General features: G+C 48.1%; 2 protein-coding genes across 2 annotated transcripts in view; both read left to right on the top strand.

Moving 5' to 3' along the window:
* Positions 1–218: 218 nt before the first annotated feature.
* Positions 219–20,000, top strand: part of LOC135212092 (protein lifeguard 1-like) — a 78,586-nt gene continuing 58,804 nt past the window's right edge. Inside the window, exon 1 of the mRNA XM_064245468.1 lies at positions 219–353. The gene's annotated coding sequence lies outside the window, so the exon portion shown is untranslated. The remainder of the gene's footprint in view (positions 354–20,000) is intronic.
* On the top strand, positions 14,797–16,257 carry LOC135212216 (uncharacterized). The gene has a single exon (XM_064245657.1). The coding sequence runs from the start codon at positions 14,797–14,799 to the stop codon at positions 16,255–16,257; it is 1,461 nt and encodes a 486-aa protein (XP_064101727.1).

The following is a 20,000-nucleotide window of genomic DNA, read 5'->3' on the forward strand; positions in this document are numbered from 1 at the left end:
ACACATTTTACTATACTTGTCAAACAAACAGTAACAGTCTGGTTAGTACAAGCAATGCCACTAGGTTCTCGGAAATATCTTAATATGAGGGAAATACGCAAACAATCCCAATGATGGGTGCATGACTCTGCCCTTTGTCAGTCACTGACGGGACAGGATGTAGGTAGTAGTATTGACTGTCACATGATTCGACATTTTAAGGTAGGCTCCGTCCTAATTGAATGTCATGTTTGGTTTTGCGGTCGGACAGCAGCCAGTCCAAAGGTTGTCGCATAGGTAGTTGGTGTGTTGGCGTAATACAGTATTAGGTGTACTACCTATACTAGATTTTCTCGGGATTTTGGGCGTTATAGGTAGGCTAAGCTAATAATTTCTCACTACCCAGATTTCGAAAGTTACTAGTAGTATAGTCCCTAGTAGCTAAATAAGGTAGGTAAGTAGATAGCTACCTACTACCTAGGTAGTAACAGGTAATGGTTATTTACTATAGTAGTTGGCCCTAAACACCTCAGTCCAGTTTGGTTTTACCCTGTAGTTTATAGTAGCCCTAGGATACCCCAAGTAGCACTGACTTGATTAGTTTATGCTTGTGTGCAGTTTTTATTTATTTATTTATTTAGGTATTTATTTTTATTACCTGCCAATTGGCAGATCTATCGCCATTAGGTAGTACTACGCTAACTTTGGCAGTCACGGTACCACTTCTAAAACGAAAGTTAGATGCGGTGGACCATGTACGATCAGTGTGAACAACCCCAAAAAAGTACATTACCTATAACGCGTCCTGACATCGGAGATGGGCATCAGTCGGCGACTTGTTGTCGGTGAGAAACGGAGCTAAAGACCCTCTACTCCGGTGTCAGGACGCATTATCTAATATACTTTTCTTGGGGTTGTACACATTGATCGTATATGGTCCACCCCTGTACCATGCGGTTTTTTACCCTATACTCTGTTTTTTTTTCATCTGTCCATCCCCCTGTAGTGTTTTTGTATGGTAACATTGCGCCCCGGGCTTTAGATAGTTACGCTATGTGTAAGTTTTAGGTAAATAAAAGGATATTGGGTGTACACTTGCAACTGAAAAGTGTTTTCATAATTTACTGTATGCGAATTACTCCGTTAATATTCGAAATAGGATATTATTATAATTGTTGAATGTAAGCTGAATGTAGTAGAACTGTCTAAAGCCCGGGACGCAGCGTTACCATACAAAAACACCACAGGCGGATGGACAGATGGAAAAAAACAGAGTATACCTAGGTTAGCCTAGTAGGTATTAGTAGCTATAGTAGTTGAACTCGAGTTTTTCTTTGCAATTAGCCTAGTATAGGTAGATGACCTGGGGTTGAAGAACCTCAGAACTAGGGTAAATGACTGGCCTGCGATATGGGTAGGTAGCGGCCACTGATCCTAGAATGCGGCCACCTTCCTGAAAAAGTAGGTACCTACCTAGGTAGTACTTGAATTGCTCTTGTGAACATAGGTAACACCTAGCTAAGTCAAAGAGTTGTTGGCCATCCAGGCAGCATACTGAGACCTCTAGCTTCGCCCCTTCTGAAGTACCTAAGTGTTTTCTCCTAAATTTCAAAATAATGACCTAGGGCTAATTCAAACACTTTTCCGGGAAGTGGCCGCATTGTGAGAGAGGTGGCCGTTATCTATTAGTAGGTAGCCTATGTTGCACAGCCCAGTCATTAACCGTAAGTCAGGCCACACCCTGTGGATACCTAGGTTAGTAAGCCCTGCTTCGTGTCGTTGAGTTGCTTTAAAGCATGCCATAAGCAACTGAAATAGGCTTACTTAGGGTAAATGGTTAACTGCATTTTTACCTTATAGGGTTTATATCAAGGAATGCTCTCAGGTTAAGCCTAGGGTCGCCACGGATTAGCTAGTTATACCTACAGATCTACAGAGCCTAGACTTAGTAGTAACATAGAGAGCCAAGACTTAGTAACTTAGGCTGTGAGTACACAGGCAACTGAGTGGTGGGGATGAAGTTTCCCATAGGTTTTCATTGTATATAACCTGTGTCGAGCATGTGAATGACTATGGCAAGCTGTCGCTGAGCCCCATCATTGAGAATCGGCACTGGGTGGTGACCACAAAGTGGTCTGTACTTCTGGCCTTAGTAGTGTTCCCTAACCTGACCTAGCTTAGCATACTAGGGTTTACCCTGAATGGATAAGCAAGCTTATTTGATGATCTAGCCTATAGCTAACAGGTTTTGAGTGATACACGTTTAGTCATTTGAGTAATTATGTTACAGGTAATTCTAAACCCTCATTCCGCGGTAAAGTAGACTATGGCAGTTGACGTTTTCATATGTTATTTTATTTGCTGAACAAGAATTTAAAGTAATATTTATTTGGACGACTGTAATTAACCCCCAGGGGCCGGTACTAAACGCGGCGAAATACATTGGACACCCCAATCCCTAGTGGATGTCGTATCGCGGTTACGTTCCTTGCAGTCCATGCGGAACTAGTCTTTAGAATCGCCCAGCAAGAAACGTAACAGTGGATACGACATCCACTATAGTATAGGGATTATTAATTAGTTCCCATACGAATACAAACCATCAGTCCTTTAAATAGGAATGTAACTTGCGGCAGCTGGAACCAGTTTGTAAGCTTCGAACAAGGGAGTTCTGTAGTTAACTGCTTGTCCGACAGTCGGTGCACCTCGCGACTGGGAGATGGGATATCCACTATGCTTTTGGCCGTGCTGGTTGGCAGACGTGTTCTCCACCTCTCTCTGCCCGCCTTTCGTCGTATGCTTTGTGTCTTCACAAACTTGGTCTGCTTTGTGTGTTGTGTTATATTACTGTAAGTATGTGTCTTTTGTATTTTATTATTATTTGTGAAATGGATTCATGTGAGCTGGAGATGTCCCCACATCAGCCGCAGAGTTTGCCCTGGTGTGGAGGGCCGTAAGTGTGGGGCCTTCCTCATGAATTGTGTGCTCGGTGCTGAGGGCGTGAATGCTCTCGGGCCAAGCCCTGTGATTTATGTATATCTTGGTCGGAGGAGCAGTGATATATGAGGGTAGGAGAAGCGACGTAAGCCTGCCAGGGAGTCCTCGGAATGTTCTCGGACGACGCCCTTGGTCACAGACGACGTCGTCTTCCTTCCTGCCGCCAATCTCTCAGCTTCCGCATATGGCTCCTTCCCCTTCGGGGGGAGTTTCTTGATTCCTCCTCTTCGCCTGATCCGTCGAGTGTAGAGGAGGGGGCGAGGTACCCCGACATTCAACTGTACTCGGGGTCTTCCTTTCGTTTGGGGTGGGGCTTGTCCCCCCACCCCCCCGTGCGAGGAGGACCCCTCCTACTAACCTGACCTTTGCCTCCTCAGGTTCTCCTGCTGCGGGCGACGACCTCGGCCAGGTATGGTTCTTGCTGGGCCTCCAGGGGACGCCGAGCATTCAGGGGCTGTTGCATCACCTGGCGGGTGCTGCTCCGGTCACTCATGGACTGGTGACCACCACCACCGTCTCGACCCCAGGGTATGCCGCCCCTCCTCACCTGGTATACACCTAGCATGTCTACGGTAACACCCTCAGCTGCGGTGCAGGCCTGGATTGCTGGTTTCCTGAGGAGGGTTGTGCCACTGCCGCCCGGGTTCGCTGCTCTTGCCTCAGCCCCCGACTTGCGGTGCCCCAAGAGTTCGCCCCTGGACCTTCCACCTGTACCCAGGATGTCGCTGATTGCTGTTCCGCCTCCTGCTGTACCTGACGTTTCCTGCTGTGCTGTGCTGCTCCTGTCATGCCTGCCGTGCCTGGACCAGCCCCTGCCAAAGTCGTTGCTGCCCAGCCGCGGGTCCTTCCGGACAGGTGCAGCCGGGCCGTGTTGCTTCGGCAATATCCCCGGCTCCGTCCTGGATGGAGGACCAAACGTCTGTCCTGAGGAAGCTGACAAAGAAGAAGAGGAAGAGGAGATTTGACCTAACGGTCCGGTTCCGTAGTGATCTCGGGAGGTTAGGCTAGATCCATACTGGGTAGTCTCCTTATCCTTAGTTACAACTATTCCTTGATACCTCATTTTGTTCCGACACGGCATACAAACCTTCGGTCCTTTTACAATAGGAAGGTACAATAGCGGCAGCTGGATAAGGTCGTAAGCTTTCGAACAAGGGGTTCGGTAGTTAACTGCTTGTCCGACAGGCGCGCGCGCGCGACTGGTAGTAAACAAATCACTTTTTGCTTCGGCCTGCTCGTGTGGACGTGTATCAATCGCTCTCTGCCCGCTTCATCGTCGTTGCTTTCGCATGATTGTGTTTTTCTTTTCTATTTATCTAGTGAAACTGAATTGTAAGTACAATCATTTCATTGAATTCAATTGTGAATTAAAGGATCTTGGTTTCACCACGCCCTCGATACCCGAGTGCCGGGACTGAAGGGCGTAAGTGCGGGAATCATTTTCCCCAGAAATGATCCTCGTATTGTGTATGCTCGGTGCCGAGGGCGGGAGCGCTCGCTCCGAGCGTATATTGGGTTGGAATGTGTAGATGAAAAATCGTAAGTAAGTGCTCTTTTCATTTATATTTTTTTTGACCTGTATGCCCGTTGCCGAACGAATCGCTCGGCACGGAAACTTATTCAGTAGGAAGTGGAATCGCAAGTACAGTATTCTTTTTCATTTTCATATATTATTTTTGATTGTAGCAATACTCATTTTGGATCAGTTTCCGAGCTTACCCGGAAATTGATCCTTACCCCTTTTTATTTTGAATGACGTGAAATCGCAAGTGCAGTTCTTTTTTCATTTTCATTTTTTTATTGAGGATGCATTGTTTACTGGGATCAATGTTTCCGCTATTCCCGGGATTGGATCCTTCCCTTTTATTTGTATGAAGTGAAATCGCAAGCGCAGTAGTCTTTTCATTTTCATATATTTGTTGATTGCATCAATTCATTATGGATCAAGGTTTCAGAAACCTTGATCCATAAAGGTAAGGAATGAATCCTTTCACCCTTGCGCTCGGTACCGAGGCGCAAATGCGCTCGATCCGAGCCCTTATTCATTGTGAAGTGAATCGTTTTGCAAGATGTTTTCATTTTATTTTATTCCTTATTATTGATTGCATCAATATTTATTTGGTTCAAGTTCCGCTCAGTCAGGGAATTGATCCTTATGCCCTTGCATTCGGGCCGATGGCACGATTGCTCTCGGGCTCTTAATATTGTTGTTGGGTATACATGGGTACTGTGCGGGGTGGGGAACGAGAACCCCCCCCCACCCCCCCCCCGCGTTCAGTTCCCACAGATGGCTATTCCCCTTGGAGGTTATCGGCGTTCTTCTCCTCGCCCGATCCGTCGAGCGCAGGGAGGGCGCTCGGTGCCCGATGTACAATTGTATTAGGGGTCTCCCACTCGTTCGGAGAGGGCTCAACCCCCCACCGCGCGAGGGGACTTCCCCCCCACCCCTAATCGCTACTACTGTTATTTCCGCAGGTGCTACTGCCACGAGGGTGGACCTTGGTGAGGTATGGGCGTCCTTCCATTTGCAGGGCGTGCTAGTGTCAGGGGACTGCGGTTCTTGTCTGGGCCTACTCGCGGTCACCCATGGAGTGGTGACCACGCAACCAGGTGACGACGTCCCTCCTCACCTGGTGTACTCGCCTCACGTGGTAACAGTCTTGCCTACAGCCGCTGTGAAGTGCCGTTCGCCGTACCGAGAGGGGGGCGTGCCGCCGCCGCTCGTGGTTGCCGCGCTGCAGCGACCACACTTCCGCTGCCCTACAGCGCGCCCCTGGACCTGCCGCCGGTACCAGGATGTTGCTGGCTGCTGCTCCACTTCCTGTGTTTCCGGTGCTGCCTGCCGTACCTGCCGATTCTGGGCTGACTGTCCATGCAGTTGCTGCGCTGGCTGTCCCTGCCGTTGCTGCGCTGGCTGTCCCTGCCGTTGCTGCGCTGGCTGTCCCTACCGATGCTGTGCTGGCTGTGCCTGCTGTTCCTGAGATGCCCCATACCTGCTGATGTCGTCCCTGTTCGTGGTGGTACTACCCCAGACTTTGGTCTGTCTGTACAGGTGCGTCCGGGGGCCCTGTGGCTTCGGCTACAGCAGCCCCGGCTCCGCCCTGGATAGCAGATCTTACGTCTGTCCTGAGGAAGCTGACGAAGAAGAGGAGGAAGGTGTCGTCGTCGTCGTCTTCATCTTCTTCATCGTCGTCGGCTGCCGCCTCTTCCCCTTCGACTTCTAAGGCTTCACAGCCGAGGAAGAAGAAGGTTGCCTCCTCCCTCCTAAGAAGTCTCCCTCGGGAGCTTCTCGGGACCCGTCTCACCTCGGTGGGACGGGAGGGTTTCCTTCCGCTGGTCCTCCTCTCCTTCGGGAGCGGGGCCCGTCTCTTCTTCCGCAAGGAAGAAGACTACGGGGACCAGAGGGGTACCGGCTAACACCGGTACTTCCTCGCCTGGTGTCAGTGGTTCTGCCACTGCATCAGGGTCCGTCTCGGCCTCTCGTTCGCGGGAGGTACCGAGTGTACGGTCGCCTACCAGCGACCGTGCAGCCAGGAACCAGACCTCTGAGTCCGCTCAGCGTCAGGTTCACGGCACGGGGCGGAAGACTGGTGACAGCCGCTCATGCGACTCTCACCAGACCAGCTCTCACTCTCGCGCGAAACAGCTGGTTACCCGGGGACGTGACGGTCCACGACGACCACGGGCTGAGGCTGGGAAGAGGTCCTCCCGTTCGCCGGTGCCAGCCACGGCTGGAACCAGCGACGTGACGTGCCGTGAGGACAAGCACCGGTCTCACTGTGACAGTGGAGCCTGCAGGTCGCCTGACGTCGCTCTCACAGAAAGCGGCCGGGTACGGCAACCAGCAGCCACTAGCTCTGACACTCGAGATCGGGGCCGCTGTGCTCAGTCCAGCCGTTCTCCACAGCGAGACGGTTCGACCAGGCCTGCAGCTCGATCGCCACCGCGTTGACGATCGCCTGCAGCCCTCAAAGCCTGCTGGTTCTGCCAGCGAGCAAAGAGGGAGCGTCAGGTCTGCCTCTCCCGTACCTTCAACCTCCTCGGGTTACACCGGGAGGAGCGAGGTATTGAGGAGTGATCGTGAGGGGTGCGCCCCTCATGATCCCACCACAGCGCCCTACGTGCAGGCACGTTCTTGGACCGGCCAGACGTAGGCGCACAGTGGATGGGGAAGACCGAGAGGGCTGTCGCTGTTCCCCTTCTTAGGAGGAAGGTTCTCATAAATGCTCTTGTTCGAAGGGCTTAACGGTCCCACTCTGCAAGATGCTGTGACTTCCGAGATCCAGAGGAACTTTGCCGAGGTTACGGCGCTGATTCGTCAGCACAATGACCTCGGGGAAGGATCGGCCGCGATCGGAGCTTGCCGACTGTGCTGAACCAGGTAGTCTCTCGTCTCCGGACAAGAAGGCTCTCTCAGTTCTGGACGGTCGAACAAGCTACTTCACCTCCTCTCTACTGCGACAGAGGCGTTTATACGTGTCTTCGGACACCGTATTTAAATACCCCTTCGGTCCTCCTGAGGTTTTCGACCTCGACGAGGACTGGAATGAGTCGGAGCGGTATCGCTCTCTCCTGTCAGGTGTCGATCAGCCCCACCCAGACGACGTTCACAGTGGCGGCAGGACACGTACCTACAGTATGAGTTCGTAACCCTCCTCGGAAAACGTTTTCTCCTGACGATACGTTTTTCCCAGGCTCTGAGAGGCCATCGCCGTAAGGCGATGGCTGCTCCTTTTCTTCTCCACTGCTAGATCCGCTGGGAAGGCGAGCCAGTATCCATTTCCTCCCCATTATTACCTCTCTCCTACGGCTACGAGGGAAAGGGGAGGGATCCTACAGCGATTTCTCTGTAAGATCCCACGTTAGGGGCTGCGCTACCGGGGGGACCTTCGGGTCCTACCTGACGTAAGCCCGGTCATTGAGGAGGGATCCTGCCCCATTTCTCGATTTCTACGGGAATCGAGAGGACCACCAGCCGATATCGTCTGACGAATTCGGTGGGGGGTTCGCAGAGTGCTTAGAATTCTACGGAATTTCTAGCGCACTCAGAGTGTTCGAGTTTTTTATGATCTCCAAACCACTTAGGCGAGACCACGGTCCAAAGTGAGCGAGAATCCCCGATAATTGTTACACGATAATCGGGAACCTCGCTTATGCTCGAATTCCTGTAATTTCTAGCATTTGGAAGAAGACCACGCTGCTGAAAGAAGAGTATCTCACGTAGGCGCTTAACCTGGAATAGAGAAGAACGGACGGGTAACTTCCAGTTTGGCTTGAACTATCGTCTTCGGTATTCTGTTCACCATTGAAGCTTTCCTTTGGGAAAGACTTCTCCTTCTTCTCTCTTGACTAGAGAACGAAGGCGGTCGATCTCCAATCCTTATTCTCTTTCCTCGAGGGGAAAAGAATTAGGATGGAGGTCGTGGTACAGAACCTACAAATATACTACGTATATTACCCTCGCGACATGATTCTTTAACAGTGAATGTCCGTGGGGTAGGCGCATACCGTAGTTAACTCTACGGTTTGTGACCGAGACGAATTGTATCTTAATTGAACTGCAACTCGGGGTTGCCTGCAACCTCCAGCAGTTATCAGTTTCGATTTTAGATACTTGGTATTGTCATGACAACACCAAATCAGCTTTTGTATTTACCGAAATCCGTTTCGGTTAAATATAATGCTCGAGCGTATTCTTTATGCTCGATGGTTCTAGTCGAACGCATTCCATTCGTGGAATAATGGATTACCTGGCAACTCAGGATGACGAGTCACCGCAGAGCTACTGCGTATTGAACTGCCTGATAGCGGGCTCAGTATCAGCTAGGTCTCGGAGATGCACGGTCGGTTTACGTCTCTCTCTCCCCTGGTTGGATTGACTACCGAACCGTATCTCTGCCCAACAATCATGGACTTAGGTCTCTGATTAACGGGGATTCTCGCAATAATGAAGGACCATCTACTGCTGTGACGCTCGATTTCATCGCCTTCGACATTGCGAGAATTTTCAACAGAGATATCTCTTGGACTCTTTCATCTTTCTGTTTACCGCACGGTAAAACAGAAGTCTGTACTAGTCAACCGCTGCATCGCACTGCGATAATGCGAATGATTTTTGCAGACATCTGAGTTTGTCTTCAAAATATCTCGTATTCGTAGGTGTGCAATTTCTTTGCTCGCCCCGAATTAACAGATATGCAGAAGACATCGCCTACTCTCCGACCTGACAGCTCTACTTCCAAATGTTCAGCCATGAGAAGCAGTTCTTCAGGCAGTAGTTACCCCTGTCTTCATTACTGGAAGCGCGCCGCTTTATTGCAACTACGATCCTCACGGACAGCAATCAATAGCGGTTAGCGTTCTCAGTCTTTGTAGCACAGGTTCAGAATCTTGAGAATCCTTCTCTCGGTTCAGCTGTGAAGACGTAGGTTGCATTTTCTGTACACCTTCGTCTTCAACGTCACATAGTGTTGTTTTCTCCTTACCCGAGAATCAACTATACTATGAGATATCTTGCCATCAAGGACCTCGGTCTCTAGAAGGCAATTGACTTTCGCCTGTTGGGCACATGCCTTAAGAGAGTCACACCTTGCCTTCTGGCATCGGTGACGAACAAATAATTTGTTTAGTCTCTTGGCATAAACCCTGTTAAGGCGAAGGTCACGTGACTTTGCTCGGGGTTTTTGGGTCTTGGACAACTTGCCTCCTACGAACGCAGTCAGTAGGCAGCTGTCAGAGCGCCCAAGTCTGTTACGAACTTCGCTGTGGACTTAGTTCGGTTGTTCCATAACAATCTTTTCTTCGTCCTAACGGCTTGTCACAGTACCATACCATCGACACCCACCATTGAGTGTCGGTGTCCTATCCACTACCGAGAACAACAACTTCGCTGCAGACGGATAGACCAGTATGGGTACAGGACATCACCGAAGTCGAGAAGAGGGATAGGTCATACGACAATTCCCTTCTTTCCTCTGAGGTAATTGCATGACTTTGCCTGTGAAGTCAAGCATCCAGGGGATGGGGATTCGTGACGCTCGATTTCGTACCGAATTCGTAGCGAAGACTCTGAACCCTTCGGTTCCTGACGATCGGTTAGAGTCCTTCACAGTCCCTCCCTAATGGACTTCACCGCCTTCGATGCGAAGGAGATGCTGCTTTTGTCCTGTGAAAGCGCGACCCGCGTCTTCTGAAGAAACTCGACATCCCAGGCGGAGTGTTGAAGACTCTTCGTCAGCACCAAGATGACCTAGAAGTACACTCCCTCGAGTTACACAAGAACTTCTCCGTGGCGCAGGTACTGAAGGCAGGGGTCTGTACAACCAGACCACTGGCACCTCCTTCTACCTTTTGGATATTGCCCACAGGTCCTTGGATCGTTTTTCCTTAGGACCCGTGGTGGCTGCTCAACACGTTGTCTAGCTAACCCAGACCCTAGCAGGCTGAACAGCATCGAGTCCTGGTGTGACTGTAGAATAGATAAGTGAATGAGAGAGTGACTGGCTTCTCTTCCTATCTTTTTCTCCCCCTCTACCTGTGGGTAGAGGGTATAACGGTCATCACCTTGCTGGATAAGGACGAGATGCCGTGAGCTACTCGACAGAGCCCATCCTATCCCCTTTCACTAGGGATGGGAGCGAATATCCACACCACTTCCTCCAACAAGGGGGGGGAAGTGGATGCCAACAAGAGACAAACCATAACGTTGTTGCCTCTTGCAAATAGGAACTTGTTCTTGTTTGCTGGTACGAAGAGATACGCTTGCCTCTCTCTTAGTACTTGGTCCAGAGGTCTGACCATTGATCCTGCGGTGCACGACCCCGATCAATCGGACAGAGGCTTGGATCCCTCCCTCGCTCTTACGACCAGGGAGGCTTCCAAGGTTGGGCGAACACCAGTCGTTCACAAAAGACTCAGATTCCACCCACCAAGAAGTGAGTCTTCCTATTGTAAAAGGACCGAAGGTTTGTATGCCGTGTCGGAACAAATGACAATTTGTCCAAAATTGCATTTTTCCTAACTATACAACCTGAGGTCCTTTTACACATAGCCCCACCTCATGCCACCCCTCACTCTGCAGTTTTTGCTTGGGCCAAAAGCAAAAGTGATTTGTTTACCTACCAGTCGCGCGCGCGCGCCTGTCGGACAAGCAGTTAACTACCGAACCCCTTGTTCGAAAGCTTACGACCTATCCAGCTGCCGCTAGTACCTTCCTATTGTAAAAGGACCTCAGGTTTGTATAGTTAGGAAAAATGCAATTTTGGACAAATTGTCATATTAAATTTAGATAGTATTATAATTATTATTATGATAGTTGTCTGTATAAGTGGTCTGGTTGTGTTTGGCTTCGCCTAGCCTCCTTTAATACAACTTTAGTAGTAGGCCATGTCCCCCTGGTCGAGAGCAATCACCCATCGGTTGTGGTACAACCACGACAGGCCACAGGGCCAGTCAGACTACACCCCGACAGTGGTAGGCTATGCAACCTCCAATAGGTTGTCCATCTCTGACCGAGTCGATGGCCCGAGCGATCACGACCGACCACACACACACACACACACACACACACACACACCAACCTAGCTCGGCTCTGCCGACTCTGGTAACTCACGGTGCTAGTAGTCTTATCGATGAACGGCCGCTCGAGTTTTACTTAAGTGGGAAAGAGAGGAGGGCAAAGGGGTGGGGGTTTACTAATTCTGTACTGTAACCGTGTTCTCTGAGTGCATATATACGCCAGCATAGTGGTCTAGTACTGCCCCAGCCGGCGGCTATCGCTCCGGATGACACACCTCTGCCGCTCGATGGTCTCACTCCAGTTGGCCGCCTCCGACTTGTGACTAGGGCTAGGAGTTACGCCCCCCCCCCCCCCCCCCCCCCCCCCCCCCCCCCGCGTAGAGGTAGGCAGGATTAGATAGAGGAATTATCCTCCCCATGATCCGCCGCTTCGGTCTGTGCAGTCAGCATTACTTGGGACAATGAGAGAACGAGGCGTTGAGTAGGCTAGGCTTTGAGGACATTATTATAACACCTGACCTTTAAGGGGTACTGACGGACAGTGACTCACCCTCACATCCCATGCAAATTGCGCTGTACTGTTTGGCCGCTACATGATCTGGCACCCGGAGGCGTAGGAGTGCACCATCTGCTACGAGTTGGTGTCCGTGCTAACGGTTGAGCAGGTAAGTATGTTTGCTACATCATCGATATGAAAATTCTGTCATAATAACTTGAGAAAATTTACAAATATTATTCCCGAGTGGAATATTAATTCGACCCCCTCTCTAACAGACTGCCGATGACGCCCGCCAGGGTGGCCTGAAAGGCTGGGTCTCCGGATTAGGTATGGAACGCGCTGGCGGGACAGCTGTACGTCTTGGACGCAAGCCTGGGCTCCCTTCTGTTCAGGGGATCCCCCAGCTTCATCTGTCCCAGCGCAGGTTGCTGCCCTATCATTCAAGCCATCCGCGTGGAGATGACGCCCTTTCCCGAGGAGCAGGAGGATTGATGGCGGACGATGGTGGACAGCCATCAGTATCCACCTGGGAAACCCATGGCTACTGAGGAGGAGGTAAGTGAGGCAGGGAGTCTCGTAAGTCCCACTCCTTTTTCTTCCTCTTCTTTCCTGGGCTTCTCTAAGTCCACCCCTACTTGGAAAGGATCGTTCTCGGTCATTCCCAAGATTAAATCAGTTAAGCCGAAATCCCTTCCAAACGGGATCTAAACCAGCTCCGTCAGCAGTGGACTGAGCCATCTCTGGCCCCTAGGCCATCAACTTCATACTGGCAAGTCGCATGCTGCCAAGGATTCTCTCCCTCCCAAGAAGGGTCGAGAGCCAAGTCTGCCAGATCCAAGGCGACGAAGTCTGGTTTCGATGATGAGACGCTCCGCTAACCTTCTAATGTCAAGGTTAGGGAAGCACGTTGATAGACTCGCCTCGGGCTCTGACATCTCCGGCCAGGCTATAACATCTTTGGTGGCCGAGAAGGATCAAGCCCCTGGAGGAACATGATGAACTGGATTTCTCCACTCCGGATCCCCGGCTCTGCCAGCGCCGGATGCGTCAAAGCTGCCGCCATTTGATATAAACAACCCGTGGCGGTTAGCTTTACATGCCCCATTTTCGGATGGGAAGCTAACTATCGAAGGGTGCGGAACCCGCCTGTTGGAAGACTTTGAGCTCTTCCCGCCGGGTCTCCAATTTCCCTTTCCAGGATTTGTCAGACTAGCAGAACATGTGCTAGTCAGAGTAGACAAGGTCCTGAAGGAGACGGTGATCTTCCCTAGGGACCAAGCCTAGGCTGCTTGGGTTCGCACCCTCACCGAATGGGAATGCGTCAACACTAAGTTGACGCCCCACAAGGGTACTTTCACCATGTTTGTGACCCCAGATAATGTTCCGTCATCCGTAATGTTCCGTCACCCTGTACAGACAAGGTAGCGGAACTAACCCTACAAGCGTCAGCAGAGGATAAAACCCCTACCAGGACTGAAAGAGACAAAGGCTACTTCTCTTCCCTCCCGCAGGTAGGGAGTTCTTGGGACGAAGCTCTGGTCCACGTTTACGACAGGTAAAGTGGACCCGGATTGCACTTCCATCTATTCTCTGAGAGGCTGCCTAAAATTCAGACCATTTGATCTAGGCAGAATTTGAGGCATGATCTAGCCTGGGAAGATCTATCAACTCCGTCACTACGGGGGAGTTATTAGCCACTACATACCGTGAGGAACAGGTGTTCCAGGTCCTGACGAAAGGTCTATTACAGACCTTCCAGTCAGACCTCTACGACTGCAACAGTGAGACGAGCTTGTGGGAAGTATGTCCTGGCAGGTGCCTCTATAAGGCATGAACCCAATAGGCTAATAAAAGCCTCAATGTGGGGAGAGAACTTGTTCCCGGAAGACGAAGTTACCAACGTCTCTCGGGAGGCAGCCAGAGCCAACCAGAGCCTGCGAGTCCGTTGGGGTCTCCCGTTTGAGGCCCACGGACATCAGACCAGACCCAAGAAGAGGCCAAGGAAATTCAGTCCTTACCAGGCATCCCGTCCTTAAACGGTCGTGCAAGCAGTTCTGGTGTCACAAATCGGTAAGCCTTCAACTTCTAAGGCTCATCCGCAACAGCAGTTCATATTACTGCAGACTCCACCAGCTCAACAGCCTTCAACCTCCACAGCTTTAGTAACCTCCCCAGCCTTTAACCCCGCCTATGAAGCAAGAGATGGATTTCGCAGCTACAATAGGCATGTGGGAAGTAGCAGGGCCAGAGGTGGCTCCCGGCTACGAGGCATACCCAGGGGTAGAGGCTTCCGGGTAGGCAGAGGCAGCAAACCTGCATCTAGCCAGTGAGAATCACAGGTAGGAGGGAGATTTTATTTCTTCCGGGACCACTGTAGGACCTTCAGTCCATGGGCCCACGTATAGTCTCGAAAGGCCTAGGGTGGAAATGGTTGAAAGGGCCCCCTCCGCCATTCAAATTTTATCAGAGGCCAACAAAGGACCTTGTAGACTATACCAAAGATCTCCTACAGAAGAAGGCCATAAAGAGAGTGAAACGACTAAAGTTTCAAGGACGTCTGTTCAGTGTCCCAAAGAAGGACTCGGACAAAAGAAGAGTAATCCTGGACTTGTCCCGTCTCAACTCACACATTCGTTGCGACAAGTTCCGCATGTTGACAGTCTTGCAGGACGGACCTTACTTCCCCATGGGGCCTTCACCACCTCTATAAGATCTTACAGACGCTTACTATCATGTTCCAATACCAAGAACTTCTCCCCGTACCTAGGCTTCAGGCTAGAAACCAAACTTACACATTCAGAGTCATGCCATTTGGGCTCAACATCGCTCCCAGAGTATTCACCAAACTAGGAGAGAGGATAGTTCAGGAACTAAGAACTCAAGGAGTTATGTTAGTAGCCTATCTAGACGACTGGCTCATTTGGGCAACCAGCGTCGAAGAATGCCGCAAATCAACAGCCAAAGTGATAAATTTCATGGAAATTCTGGGGTTTCAGATAAACAAGGAAAAATCTCTGTTGGTTCCGGCCTCCCACTTCCAATGGCTGGGAATCCATAACACACAAGTGATCTCTTCCACCCAGGAAGACCAAGGAGATAGCAGCGGCTACGAGACAGTTCCTCAAGAACAAAAAGGCGTCTCGGTGTACCCAAGAGAGAATCCTAGGTTCACTACAGTTCGCTTCAGTAAGAGACGTCCTATTACAAATCAGATTGAAAGACATCAATCGAAGCTGGAGAAAGAGAGCCAACAACAGGCTCAGAGACAAGATCTCAATAATTCCACCTATTCTGACAGAGAGGCTTTGTCCATGGACGAAACACCGGAATCTAGCCAAGTCAGTACCACTGCAATTCCCACCGCCGTCTCTAATCATCCACAAAATGGATGCATCACAGAGCAGTTAGGAGGATATTCACAATACAAGAAGGTACAAGGAACATGGTTGAGTATGTTCCGCCAGTTCCACATCAATATTCCAGAAGCTATGGCAGTTTTCCTAACCTTAAAACGACCAGCTCTGGCTAGGAACAGTCATGTGAGAATAGTCTCGGAGAGTCTAGTTGTGGTCCATTGCATAAACAGAGGAGACTCCAAGGCAAGCAAACTGAATCACGTATTCATTGCGATATTCTCATTGGCGACTAAAAACCATTGGTACCTGTCAGCAACTCACCTGGTGGGAGTAAGAAATGTTATTGCAGATACACTTTCCAGGACAACTCCATTGGAATCGGAGTGGTCCCTGGACAGAAAGTTATTCCGGTGGATTTGCAAGCAAATCCCGGATCTTCAGGTAGATCTGTTGGCCACAGAAGCCAACCACAAACTACCGTGTTATGTGGCACCCAACCCAGACCCTCTGGCGTACGCCACGGATGCGATGTCTATAGATTGGAACAATTGGCAGAAGATTTATCTTTTTCCACCAGTGAATCTTCTGATGAAGGTCCTGCACAAAGCTAAGATTTTTCACTGGACAAGTAACATTAGTGGCACAACGACTGGCCCAAAGAGCAACTGGTTCCCGCTTCTTCTAGAATTGAAGCTCCAACCCAGACGAATCCCTCGACCAGAACTAACACAGACAGTACAAACTCACTGTGTCAGCTTCCTCAAGAATTCTGAATGCCCTAACTTTATGGACTTCATGAAGTTTGCAGCTCAAAAGGACGCTAGTATTGATCCACTAAACATCTTATTCATAGGATCAGATAAGAGAGAATCAACATTCAGGCAATATGCTTCGGCATTTAAGAATTAGCCAATTTTCAAAAAAACTCAGCTGCTCATGAAATGACCACGAATCTGGCAATCTCATTCTTTAGAACCCTATTTGAGAAGGGCCTGGCCGCTAGTACCATTACAACAATCAAAGTCAGCCTTAAAGAAGAGTTTCCAAGTGGGATTTAATATTACCGTCAGATTCATATTTCTCTTCTATTCCACGAGCATGTGCCCGCCTGAGACCAAAAGACCGCCCTCATACGGTCTCTTGGTTTTTGAATGACATACTCAAGTTAGCCTCAGACACTATAATGAGTCACGCTCTTATATAACTCTGCTTAGGAAAACTTTATTCCTAATGGCCATGGCCTCAGGTGCCAGAATATCTGAGCTTTCGGCTCTCTCTAGGAATCCAGACCATGTAGAATTCCTCCTGTCGAGTGAAGTATTGCTGTCCCCAGACTGTAGGTTCTTGGCTAAAAATGAGGACCCACAAAACAGGTGGGCTCCATGGAAAATTATACCCCTAGCACAGGACACATCTTTGTGCCCTGTCGCTACCCTTAAATCCTTCTTAGCCAGGACATGCGGAAAATCTTCAGGCCCCTTTTTCATTAGAGAAAAAGGTGGTACAATTTCTCTTAGAGGTATTAGACAACAAATACTCTACTTATTAAAACAGGCCAGCCTGGATTCAGTTCCACATGTCCATGATATCCGAGCAGTAGCTACCTCTATTAATTATTTTCACTATGAATTTCGAAGACCTGAAGAGATATACGGGTAGGAAATCTCCAGCAGTTTTTAAACGCCACTATCTCAGAATCTAGAGGCCCTTAAATTCCCAGCGGTTGCTGCAGGGAGCATAGTCTCCCCTGACCGATGAATCTTGTCATACCCCCTTTTTCCCTTTTCTTTAATACTCTCTCCTTCCTACCTGCCTCGCTCGTATTCCCCACCAGACCTCTCTCCTCCGGGTCTTGAGGGTTTGGTCGTCATCCTGCCACTGGAACATGTTATATAATGTAGTTGATACCATATTTATTTTATGGACCCGTCTGTACATACCCTAGTATATTCCTCTAATATACCCATACTGAAGAGTATTATTATTATATTTGTTACTAGTCTAAGTCATAGTTTAAGTCCTAGTGTAATTAGCAAGCAAGTAAAATTTTATTTTTTAAATGAACCTTAGGTTTCATTAACTCCTTCCCTTTAGACTTGTCTGGTATCTGATAAGCTTGGATGGGAATCCTCTGGTACCTTTTCACCGGCGAACACAGGTCGAACCCAGAAAAGGGATTTTGACGAAGGAAAAATCTATACAGGCGGTCCCCGGGTTACGACGGTTCCGGCTTACGACGTTCCGAGGTTACGACGCTTTTTCTTAAATATTCAATGGAAAAATCCGTCCTGGGTTACGACGCGTTGTTCCCGAGGTTACGACGCTGACACTTCCGACGCTCCGAGTTAACGACGCTTTTAAAAAACTCATACTATGATAAAACTCCTTTATAGTTTAGCACAGTATATTAATAAAAATAAGTTTCTGGTTAGAATTACAACAAAAAATTTTGAGGTTATGATGATTTTCGACACTTTTTATGTCGTATTTTTTCTATGTTTTTTTAGTGACGCCTCATATGCGGAACTAGTTTCGAGCGAATGAATACATACTAGCTTGCGGTGCGCAAAGTTTACATATACAGTCCAAAAGGCACAAATAATGAAAAAAATCATTGCTTGTTTCCAGTAATAATAACAAAACGAAGTTTCTGGTTAGATTACAATGAGAGAGAGAGAGAGAGGCGTCTTTCCGACGCTCCGAGTAAGGAACAGAGAAGTGTTCGTTTCGTTAAACGGCCTCTGACTCATGGCAGTAAATGTTTTGTTGATACTAATAGTATAAGCCTATTTAAAGATACGTTTACTTTAATTAGTCTATATGATACGTAAATAGTAATCAAACTGTTCTTGTAGCCCTCAAGATTGGCAAAATCCAAGTATCCAAAGAGAGACATTATCCAGTACACTGGAACCTTGACATATGAATTTAATTTGTTCCGTTTACCATCGTCGTATATCAAAACAGTTGTATCTCAAAGCATTTTTTTCCCATTTTAAAATAATGTAATATGTATTAATCCGTTCTAGCGGTATGAAACCACACCTAAACATAGCTAAATTACATATAATATACCAATTTAATTTATACATAAAACAAACGAGTAATAACACACATAATGATAAAATACATAGCAATGTGATAAATGATAATAAATGTTAATAAATCAATTAAAAAAAAGAAAGGAATTTTACTTACCACAACGAAAGATGACGTGAGGCCAGCAGGGGAAGAGGTAGGGAAGGGTGGCAGGGAACGATTTGTTCTCTTTTTATTTACGTATGTACACTAATAACTACGTAATAAAACACAAATGAAATAACATTGCTAAACTAATTTTTATTTTTTTATTTTTTTTAATCAGTTTGTAGTTTAGAAATAATGGTGATGCCTTTGGAAGGTTTTATGCTTTGCTATAATTTCATGTTTTGCTTCCATCGAAATCATTTTCTTGGGTTTTTTCTTATCACCTGCTTTGTCTTTAGCTTTGAGACCCATGGTTAATAATAAAATAGACAAATAACACGAAAAATAGGCGCAAATACAACGAACTAAACAACGAGTGTTAACATGCAGCACCAACAACAAACAGACTGAACGCCATTTATCGGTCGCCTATACAACTAACACTCATCGCAAAATCGTATCTCAAATATTTCGTTGTATATCAAAGCTTATATTTTCGCAAATTTTCTGTTGTATCTCAAACATTCGTATATTAGGGCAATCGTATGTCAAAGTTCCAGTGTAATTTGATCAGAGAGAGAGAGAGAGAGAGAGAGAGAGAGAGAGAGAGAGAGAGACGCCTTGGCAACAATGGTCACCGTCTCGGGGATTGACGTAACATTTATTTTCTGAACAGATAGAACAGAGAAGTGTTCGTTTCATTAAACGGCCTCTGAACTCATAGCAGGAATGTTTTGTTGATACTAATATATATAAGCCTATTTAAAGATACGTTTACTTTAATTAGTCTATATGATACGTAAATAGTAATCAGCTGTTCTTGTAGCCCTCAAGATTTGGCAAAATCACTCCAGGTTGTACATAAAAACTTCAAGAATGTAGTGTCACCAGAGGATTACAATAGTTTTTACCTTCAAGAACCAGCATTCTTTTATGAAATAACTCCAGGTTGTACATAAAACTACAGGAAAACAACATGTAGTGTAACCAAAGGATTACAAAGTAAGGTTTTTTATAACTTTTTATTAGTTTAAGACATATTTCCAAGCGTCGTTCTGGCTTACGACGATTTTCGGCTTACGACGGCGTCTCAAGAACGGAACCCCCGTCGTAACCCGGGGACTGCCTGTATCTGGTGGAAGACCTGTGTCGTCCGGTGAACCCATCCCTTCTAATTAATTTCCCACCCTTAACCAATCCAAGCTAAGGTGTCTAATCCAGGATTGCAGATGGCCTGCGGATCGGGTAGTAGTAGCAGAAGCGAGAGGGAGGAGAGGCCTTTGCAACGGCTCTTTCCAGGAGAGGGATTTTGGAAAGGAATCCTCTAATTGGCAGAAGACCTGTGAATAGTGGCTTCCACTCGCCTTGTACTTTATACCCGACACCCTTTGGGTGCTCGCGCGAGGGTAGTAACCTCAGCACACCATGCTAGCTTTTTTCTCTGGTATATTCAGAATCTATTTATA

This window comes from Macrobrachium nipponense, chromosome 40 (genome assembly GCF_015104395.2).
Source record: "Macrobrachium nipponense isolate FS-2020 chromosome 40, ASM1510439v2, whole genome shotgun sequence".
In the NCBI taxonomy this organism is placed as follows: Eukaryota; Metazoa; Arthropoda; class Malacostraca; order Decapoda; family Palaemonidae; genus Macrobrachium; species Macrobrachium nipponense.